At 41.1% G+C, this 11,072-nt stretch overlaps 1 protein-coding gene across 2 annotated transcripts in view; it reads left to right on the top strand.

Annotated features, from left to right (window-relative positions):
* The window catches only part of LOC127501349 (solute carrier family 45 member 4), a 52,849-nt gene that overhangs the window by 24,893 nt on the left and 16,884 nt on the right, over positions 1 to 11,072 (top strand). For both annotated transcript variants that reach the window (XM_051873293.1, XM_051873294.1), the window contains one exon: positions 904 to 1,750. In XM_051873293.1, the coding sequence (XP_051729253.1) occupies positions 1,465 to 1,750 (286 nt within the window). In that variant the 5' untranslated portion in view covers positions 904 to 1,464. The remainder of the gene's footprint in view (positions 1 to 903; positions 1,751 to 11,072) is intronic.

Here is an 11,072-nt window from a genome sequence, read left to right as displayed (position 1 = left end):
TCTGATCCGTAAATAGCAGCGTGGTGAAATCAGGAGACCCGGGCCGCACAAACACAATGTCGGCTCTGTTGCTCCAGTTTGAACCTTGAGCGAAGCGCATTGTGTTGGGTCTTAAAGAGCCCTCAAGACCGCACGCAGATTCATTTCTCATCTCAGTCATGTTAAGAGGTTTATGAAGTGCCACTGCACAGCTGATTGTTTTTGCACACTTTAATGCTTTGGGCTTTTAGCGTGAATTTCCGCCCTGTGCTGAAACGTGCTATAGTTACAGCCGCTAATCTCTGAAAGCTCCCCGTATAATCCCGCCAAATATGTTAATGCTGTTTGTTTGGAGTCGAACTCAGGAACCTCAGATTAAATTAAAACACAAAACATAAGGAATGTTCTGGAGAAATGCTTCAGGACAACATGCAACAGTATTATCAATGCATTCATCTGCAGTTATTTAACAATTTGAAGTGAAACCACAATATTGAGCAGGAAATAATGTTCGGCGGGGCTTAATATGATGGAAACAACCTTAGCATTGAGTCAGTGAGTCTTGCATGTGTAAACACCACCAAACATGGTGCTAGCAACACTAAGGTCATGGGTTCAATTCCCAGGGAATGCATGATTTTATCAAATGTATTCCTTCAAAGTAATGCAAGATACTTTGGATAAAATTGCATAAAAGTAAATGCATTAATGTAAATGGATAAAAGTACATTTAAATATGCATAAAATACACGTAAATGGATAAAAGTAAGTGCATTAATGTAAATGCATAAAAGTACATGCATTTATGTAAATGCATTAATGTACATGTAAATGCATACAAGTAAATTAATGAAAGTACATGCATATTGTTAGACCTTTTTTTGTGAATTTAAGTAACACTCTCTCTCTCCTGCCCTCTTTCAGATTGATCAGTCACTCCATGGGGATTCTCCGGTGCTTTCCGTCTGGTTTCTCCTGCCCTTCACCCCTCGGCCTGCCCTCCACCCTCTACAGCACCGCCTCCATACAAATCATGAAACTGGTATTAACTGAATGGCAATTGATATGGATTTTTACTATTTCCAGTAGACAGTAAACACACTTACACCACACACACACACACAAGTACATGCACATACACCCACACACACACACACACACACACACACACACACACATACGCTGACATACATCACATCAGTGGGAGTGACCTCATGATAGAGTCATATCCTCCCCTGTCTGACCCAAATCACCCAACTCGGCCCGTCCCAGGGGTCCTGCAAGAGGCCTTTATCAAACGCCACGTTTCAGGATATATCCCGCTCCCTGAGTCCAATCCACGGCTGAGCTCCTCGACAGAAAGGCGTCCACAGGAAGCGGTGTGCTGCTGTTGGCTTTATACTTCCTAGATTTTTTTTGCATTATTTTGTGCATTATTTGCTTTTGATTGTGCGTGGAGCCACACGTGACCTCTGCTCCGAGTGCATGCCGGCGACGGCGAGGATGGCCCCGCAGAACACCGAGGCAGATGCTGTGCAGATGCAGGCCGCCATGGTGCCGCCTGTGGAGAAACATAGTGGAGGAGGCGGGGCTAATGGAGCGGGCGGGGCTGGAGGGCGGGACTTGGAGACTCAAGAGGAGTCGGTCAGCGAGGGTTCTATAGACCGCATCCCACTGCGCCAGTGGATCATGCATGGCGCCGTCATGTTCGGACGAGAGTTCTGCTACGCCATGGAGACGGCGCTGGTCACGCCTGTGCTGCTGCAGATAGGTGAGACTGTCCACAAACATTTAGATAATAATAAACCAGATCATAACATCTAACACGGCCTGATGCACACAGCAAAGAGTGAGCTCTGTCCTGACTAGACTGTTTATTGACATTAAAATTAGTTGTGGTTTGATATGGGTTGTTCTGTGGTCAGTGCTGATAGCAATAGCTATTGAGAAGGTGGTTATAATGTCAATTTATACTTATATTTAATTATTCATTTATATATGTAAATATACTGTTATAGGTGTGTGTGTGTGTGTGTGTGTGTGTGTGAATGGCGCAATAAAGCAAACAATTAAAGGATCTGTGGGACGTGCACTGCATGACTCATCTGGCAGTTCATAGATTATGCAAACGACACCCCAGGCCTTCATTTCCCTGAAAGAAATGCCACTTTGTCATGCAATCAGCTGTGGGTCTTGAGGAGCAACGGTGCTTTTGTTCTTCATAATCATAATGCTTTATTGAACAGCAGTAACTCCTATATTCTCATTCTGAATAGGAAGTCCCTTTTTCTCAACAGGAAGCCCAACAGTGATTGGTGTGATATTGATTACTTATCTACATATGTGTGACACACACATACACTTTTAACCCATTGGAGCTGTTGGGTCGTTTTTGGCCAAAAATTTTACGTTTTGTTTTTTTTTTAGAATTTTTTACTTCATCAGAATGGTACGAAACTTGGTAAAGGTTTTGGCACTTGCTGTGTGAAAACACACAAAAAAGAAAAAAATCATGGATGGACTTGATTCAAAAAAGGTTAAATGGTCCTGAAAAAAGTAGCCACACTTGTATTGTTCTCGATCAAAAATGAGCGCGTTGGAAATGAATGGGAGACAAATTTCCTCTAGTGGAAATGTTTGGTACTGCGGTCAAACAAAATCTTACTGAAAGCTCATTTTTTGAGATATCAAGCTCAAATTTGGATCACAACTTGTTTAGAAAGTCTGTGCTACTGTGCTAAGTCTGTGCTCCGAAGCATTCAAGATTTATAATAGTTTAAGTTGGAAATTTCATTTTCAGGTCCATGCTCAAAAAGTGAATAAATGGATCATAACTGCAGCATAAATATAATTTAGTGCCATAAAATCCCCTAAAAATACAAAATATTAAATAAAAAAACATTATTGAATTAAAATATAGTACAATCTTTTCATTAAAACTGTAAAAATTTGATCAATGTTGACCGACACTCGAACAGCACCAGAGGGTTAAATCGATTTCGGCTAAACTTTATTTTTGCCTTTTCCAAGCAGGAACTTAATTAACATGAAATGGCATTTACAACCCATTTTAATTCTACATTCTGCCATGTTTCTGATATTTAGCAGGATAAAAATCTAGAACAGGACTTGAATTATATATATAATCTTTTGCTTTTTATATACACTGTATATGTTTGGGGTCAGTACAATTTATTATTTTTTGTTTTTTGAAAGAAGTCTCTTATTGCTCATCAAGGCTGCATTTACTTAATCAAAAATACAGTAAAAACAGCAATATTGTGAAATACTATTACAATTTAATATATTTTAAAATGTAATTTATTCCTGTGATCAAAGCTGAATTTTCAGCATCATTACTCCAGTCTTCAGTGTCACATGATCCTTCAGAAATCATTCTAATATGATGATTTGCTGCTCAAGAAGATGTTTTTATTAATCGCATGTGATGTACAGAAACAGCACAGATGTAAAGCGTGTGATTGTTCAGACGTGCTGCTCTCCAGTGCTCTTTTTTATGCACTGGTTGTTTGTGGGTCTGGTTGGTGTTTGTAGCTGTCAGCTTGTGACCACACCGATGCTCCGTCTGTGGGTCATTCAGCCGCGTGTGGTTTGCTTCAGTCAGAGCACCTGCCATGATCTGCGCTCTTGCTTTAAAGTTGATCATCATAGGCATGAATGATCTCAATGAATATTATGTTTTGAAATAGTAGGTATCTGTTTCTTAAAAACTCCCTGTTTGCACCCCAAAAAAGGAACTAGGTTCCAAGCGATGCCATGTGTTCAATTCCCTGGGAATGCATGAACTGATCAAATATATACCTTAAAGGTGCTTTATGTAATTTTTTGACTCTACTAATGCATAAAAATACCATAATATGTTATGTCAGATATTTAGGAAACATGCTAAGTTCACATACTACTTGTTTCTCATAAAATCAATGCTACAGCCAATTATTCTACTTTGAAATGTGTTTTCCGTGTCAGAATGTCTGTGTGACTCCGCCCACTGCCAGTTTACCCAATAGTATTTCAACACCCTGGGTTGCCAGTTGCCGGAAAACACCGCATATCGCATCCATGGAAGCCAGCAAACGAACTGGGTCAGAGATCGCAGATTCTGCCTGACCTAAAAAGCCTCGGCATCCATCTAAAAAGTTCAGATATTAAAACGTGGATAAATCAACGGATCAGCTTAGTGTTCGGCTCATCGCCTTCCATTGTCAGTTGCGCTCATTCCTGTTGCGTGTCCTCAATCTGGCAACCCGCATGAGTCTGATGAAGAAGGGGCGAGGCAAACAACTCTCTCCAATATTTTTAATTTGAACTGCAGTGCCCATTTCAACCACTAGCTGTCAATATTACATACTGCACCTTTAAATGCAGTTTCACTTTGGATAAAATCATCTAACAAATGCATAAATGTAAATGCAGATCGTTTCATTCCCTTACTTTTTGTTCTTTCACTCATTCACACTGCAGCACCTGTTAGCTACCCTTCTCGCTAGACCTCGCTATCGCACCATGACACCAACTGAGGACACATTTACACAGTATTGCTAACAGTATTTTTCTCTCCCGGAGGGAAGATCCATTATTTATTGTGCTGTAACTGTGTCATTTCAATGAACTGCTCCTTCAAAACTAGATTCGCTGATTCAGTCATGGCTCAAAAATGTGTGCACATCATTTTACTTGTGCTTTTTTTGTAATTTACAGCACTTTACATTACGGTCCCATTAGTTAACATGAGTTTATGCATTAACTAACAATGTTACAGTATTTTTAAATACTTATTAACATTAGTAAATACAAATACTGTTCATTGTCCATTAAATAATAGTAAAAGATACAACTTTTTATTTTAATATTGTATTAGTAAATGTAGAAATTAACATTAACTAAGATTAATAAATGCTTTATTAGTTTTCATTTTTAGTTTATGTTAACTAATGTAGCAACTAATGGAACCTTATTGTACCATAAATCCAAATACAAACTGCTGTTTATCACCATTTTTGGTTGTTTTTTTAGTTATATTAATTGTATTTATTGTACATTTTATTTTAGTGTTTAAGTTTCATGCTAGAAAAATGCTTTTTCACCGTCATATTTCTGATAATTATCTAAATTGTCTGTAGTAAGCTATTTTTTGTCTGTGACTTCTAGGTTATCTTGACTGTTGTTTAACTACTTTGCTCTCTGTTGCATATCATTGGTGATTATGTAAACTAATGGTGAATTCCCTGGATTTGAAGGATTAGGTTGAGGCTGATATGTAGAGTGATGAAATGTTATCATGTAACATGCTAATTTTAGAGTCTTCTGTGACTTTGTGTCTGCAAAGATCAGGCGCTCGGTGTCCGAACAACAGTTGCAAAGGATAAGAAGATTTATGGAGGTTGATCCGCTCTCACTGACCTGTCTTTGTGTGACGGGGCATCTGGTGACGTATGCCAGGTTGTTCCTGAGATTTAGTGAAAACAATAGCTGTTGGGTGGATTAGCCGCAAAATCTCACCGTTAGTTTATATGCCGGAAGCAGGAAATTATTCTGACAACCTGGACATCCTGCTCCTTATCATAGAGCTCCACAATATAGGAAAAATCTGATATTTACTTTTATTTTTTTTTATATTCTGCGATTATGGAGGAATGTTTCCCCAGATTACTTGAATAGCTGTATTTGGAAAGAATGAATCCTTCTAGTATGAGTGGGGAAGTGTGTTTAAATGGATTAAAATATAAAAAAGGGGTAATTGTGACTTTTTATCACACAAATTGTTGTTGTGACGTGTGTGTGTGTGTGTGTGTGTGTGTGTGTGTGTGTGTGTGTGTGTGTGTGTGTGTATGAATCTGCCCATATGAAATTCCCTATTTGCGGAGCATTCCACCTGCAGAGACAGAAAAGACAGGATCATAAAGGCAGAAGGAATGCGTGGCCCGTTGCTGTGTTGGGAATGTGTTACTCAGCAGATTCCGAGGTTCGGGATGAGGCACACGCGTTTACGTGTCCCAGAATGCTCAGCTGGTTTGGGGGTAAACAGGAGCTAGTGAATGTGTGAAATAGTGAAGGAATTTTGCTTTTCACAGCCTGTGGATTTCATGCATTCCGCAATGATGGGAAAAAACTCCCACTAAGCAAACAGACCTCATTCTCAAACATGCAAGCCATAAACAAACGCCCTACTCAAGCCACAAAAATCTGTTGATATGCTTTACAAAATTACCTAGCAGCTGTAGATCTTGCTAGATTTTTTTTTTCCAACACACACAATACTTCGGGATACATATTAAGCTTCTTGAACCATGTCTTCTGTATGTTTACTGTGTGTATATATATATATATATATATATATATATATATATATATATATATATATATAATATGTATGTATATTTATATGTATATATATATATATGTATATAAAACAAATTATAAATAAATAAGAAAATGATTAATTAATTAAAAATAAAATAAGAAACATGCATTTATTATTATAATTTATAATTATATAAAATAAATTATAATGCATATTAATAAAAAATTAAATAAATTAATACTTTATTTAAATAATTTATTATTAATGTAATTTATTTTTAGTTTTATTTATTTTTTATATTATTATATATAATAAATTATAATAATAAATGTTTCTTAGTTTATATAAAGTAGGAAATATGTATTTTTATGCAGTTATATTTTTCTTTTAAAAAATGTAAATGATGAAATTGTTTAAATTACGCTGTAAGCTCTACGCTAGTCTTGCATTCTGAACCTGGTTGCAGCTCGCGACCTGGTGTCAGTCCCGCTTGCTGCAATGCCTCATGGGTACGTCACATCTCACACACAGGGCACAAGAATTCAGCGCACACCTGCTCTGTCAGCCCCGTCACCCTGCGATCTGTTATAGATGCATTATTTTGGCTGATCTGTAGAAAACTATGGATTGTAATGTTATGAGCACTACATAAAGTATGTTTGTGGCGTGTGATTTTGCAGGTCTCTATTGTCTCTTATAAATAGCAAAACAATGAGCCCTTTTAGGTTGTTTTTAGTCAGTCTCTGGCGGATTAGACTTGAGTTCTCATGACCACTCAGACTTTCAGCGGTTTTGCGGAAACAATAGTGAAACTCATTTAGCATTTTGTTTGAAATGTACTGCGTCCTCTGTGAATTATGTGCCCACAAAAGTAGGAAGCAGAGCCGCCCAAGAGCTGACAGTGACCAGTGTGGTTTCCAAGAAGCGAGACGAATATGACGTGTGTGTGTGTGTATGTGTGTGTAAGGAAAAAATTGGACTAGATCTCCTGTATGTGCAGTGCAGTGAAGTGCCGAGTGAGAAAGTGCTGCGTATCGCACTGCTGCAGTGTTACATAACAGAGATGACTCGCTGTGTGTGTGTGTGTGTGTTTAAACCCATGTGGTTTAAATGTCCTTCAGGAACAGGAGCTCACTGACAAGAGAAAAACAGATGGACAATATTGGAGGTCAGTTTTCACAATCTAATGATTGAAACACAAGCAATCTCTCACTTGGTAACACACTGGCAACCCCTTAGATCAGTGCTGCTCATCTGCTGATCTCAGAGCAGGGTTGTGATCTCAGTAAGCTGTCTGTTAGCTGTCCAGATCACCAATCTTAACCAGATCCAAACAGCACATCTCTCTCTCTCTAACTCTGTTAAATTATTCATGGTGATGAGCTACGATCGGAGAGGGATGCAGGGTTATTCCGGACACACGCTGGAATGGAACAGAATATGAAACCACCGTGTTAATATTTCATTCTGCCATCTGCTTGATTTCTGGCGAATCGGGATCAGAGGGCTGGAGAGATTCAGTTTCTGGTCCTGGATCATGGTGGCCATCACATAGCTTGAATTTGACTATGCAGAAGATTCTGGCCAAGAATGGTGATATTTCTAAATGAAACAGGATAATCAAGGAGAAAATTATGAATTATGACTTATAATTTACATTGTACAAGGTAAATAGGGGATGATTTGACTTTGTGATGTTTAGCAGCAGGTGAATCTGAAATCAGATATGATTTCCTTGCGGAAATTTGTTCACAACAACTCGCAATCCAGCTGTAGTCTGTACTGTAGAATGCTTTAGTCCCCTGTAGTCCGCTGTAGACTGCCGTAGTGCGTCATAGTCCACCGTAGTCCACTGTAGACCGCCGTAGTCCGCTGTAGACCGCTGTAGTCCGCTGTAGACCGCCATAGACCACCGTAGTCCACCGTAGACTGCTGTAGAATGCTGTAGAACACTATAGACTGCCATAGTCCACTGTACTCTCCCATAGTCCACTGTAGACCACCGTAGTCTGCCGTAGACTGTCGTAGTCCGCTGTAAGCTGCTGTAGACCGCCATAGTCCACTGTAGACCACCACAGTCTGCTGTAGTCCGCTATAGGCCGCTGTAGACCGCCATAGTCAGCTGTAGACTGCCGTAGTCCGCCGTAGGCTGCTGTAGACCGCCGTAGTCCACTGTAGACCGCCGTAGACTGCTGCAGTCTGCCGTAGGCTGCTGTAGTCCGCTGTAGACCACTGTAGGCTGCTGTAGACCGCCATAGTCTGCCATAGTCTGCTGTAGACCACTGTAGTCCGCTGTAGACCACTGTAGGCTGCTGTAGACTGCCATAGTCTGCTGTAGACCGCTGTAGTCCGCTGTAGACCACTGTAGGCTGCTGTAGATCGCCGTAGACCGCTGTAGACCACCGTAGTCTGCTGTAGTCCGCCGTACTCCGCTGTTGTCCACTATAGGCCACTGTAGTCCGCTGTAGACCACCCTAGACTGCTGTAGACCACCATAGTCCACTGTAGACCGCTGTAGACCACCCTAGACTGCTGTAGTCCTCTGTAGACCACCGTAGTCCGCTGTAGACCACCCTAGACCGCTGTAGACCACCGTAGTCCACTGTAGACCACTGTAGACCACCCTAGACCGCTGTAGTCCTCTGTAGACCACCGTAGTCCACTGTAGACCACTGTAGACCACCCTAGACTGCTGTAGTCCTCTGTAGACCACCGTAGTCTGCTGTAGACCACTGTAGACCACCCTAGACCGCTGTAGTCCTCTGTAGACCACCGTAGTCCGCTGTAGACCACTGTAGACCACCCTAGACCGCTGTAGTCCTCTGTAGACCACCGTAGTCCGCTGTAGACCACTGTAGACCACCCTAGACCGCTGTAGTCCTCTGTAGACCACCGTAGTCCGCTGTAGACCACTGTAGACCACCCTAGACCGCTGTAGTCCTCTGTAGACCACCGTAGTCTGCTGTAGACCACTGTAGACCACCCTAGACTGCTGTAGTCCTCTGTAGACCACCGTAGTCCGCTGTAGACCACTGTAGACCACCCTAGACCGCTGTAGTCCTCTGTAGACCACCGTAGTCCGCTGTAGACCACTGTAGACCACCCTAGACCGCTGTAGTCCTCTGTAGACCACCGTAGTCTGCTGTAGACCACTGTAGACCACCCTAGACTGCTGTAGTCCTCTGTAGACCACCGTAGTCCGCTGTAGACCACTGTAGACCACCCTAGACCGCTGTAGTCCTCTGTAGACCACCGTAGTCTGCTGTAGACCACTGTAGACCACCCTAGACCGCTGTAGTCCTCTGTAGACCACCGTAGTCTGCTGTAGACCACTGTAGACCACCCTAGACTGCTGTAGTCCTCTGTAGACCACCGTAGTCCACTGTAGACCACTGTAGACCACCCTAGACCGCTGTAGTCCTCTGTAGACCACCGTAGTCCGCTGTAGTCCACTCTAGGCTGCTGTAGTCCGCTGTGCACCTGACACACCGAGAGCAGGAGAGCACCTGTTTCCTGGCATTGCTTTGCCTTTTGTCCATTTCTAGACAGTTTGACCTTCCTGACCTTCCTCTTCCTGTCACTCTCACTCCAGATTTCTCTCGTTTGTCTCTGGTGTGTTGGCAAGGCTTCTTGTTTTCATAGGAACAGGCTGTTGTAGTGGTGATGGCTGACTAATGACATGTTTTTTTCAGTCTTTGGGTTTATTGGTGCTTCCCATGTGACCTTATGTTGTTCATTATGTGTGTGTGTGTGTGTGTGTGTGTGTGTGTGTGTGTACCTGCAGATAAAGTGTGTGTGTATGTATGTATGTGTATATATATATATATATATATATATATATATTACATTTTATTATTATATAGTATAATAAAATATAATATACATTTCTAAATAAATATTAATACATTTAAAATGAATATGAATAATTAATAAATATTTCAATTATTATTAAATTAGTAATAAATTCAAACATGATTCCGCTGTATGAATTTGCAGATCAGAGGTCATATGAGTGGAAGTGATTGGAAATGAAGTCTAGTGTGACCGGCTCTGAAAGCATCTAAATAAATAAAGAAGGAAGAGTTTTGCCTTTCAGTGGTCCATGCTGGGAAATCCAGCTAGCAGGTAGTAGCTAGTTTCACACGGCTTCTGACTGGCTGACCTGGTGCTGACCTGTAGATCATCTTTTTGTTTGTGTACTGATGGGAGTTTGCCTGATAAGACAGAAGAGCTGAGTTTTAGCTACAGTATGACTTGTGTTTCTCTCTTTTAGAAAGTACTTCCTCTGGTTCGACTCGTTCTGCTCTCAGTATTGTTCACCATTTTTGACCTGGTGGGAAACAAAAATCTCCTGAGATTATTTACTGAAATCTCTCAAACTTCCTGTTTGGATGTTTATTCCACATATTTTTCAAGGAACAAATAACTTGCTTACCAGCTGATTCAGATCTTTTGTTTGTGCCTCGTCTCAGTGTTTGTGTGTTTAACTGCAGCTTGCGCACAAAGACTAAATATATATAAAAAAACACCTCAACAAAACCGAGGAAGAGGAAGCGGACTGACTGTCGATGGTGGCAGGAAGACGTTGGTGGCACTGTGAGGTGAAGCTGGGCCCGGCGTTCCCAAGCTCGGGTCTCCTGCGATGAGAACACAGATCCTGTCCTGACTCTGATAAGGCTCTCAGAAAACTTCTCAGGACTCCAGTAGACGTTTTTCCCAGAGGATCATGAGGTTTTTTGGGGTTTTTTTGCGGATCCAGGAATGGGATGTC

This window comes from Ctenopharyngodon idella, chromosome 19 (assembly GCF_019924925.1).
Source record: "Ctenopharyngodon idella isolate HZGC_01 chromosome 19, HZGC01, whole genome shotgun sequence".
NCBI classification, from domain to species: domain Eukaryota; kingdom Metazoa; phylum Chordata; class Actinopteri; order Cypriniformes; family Xenocyprididae; genus Ctenopharyngodon; species Ctenopharyngodon idella.
Note: the sequence above shows the minus strand (reverse complement) of the source record. Positions and strands in the feature narration are given on the sequence as shown.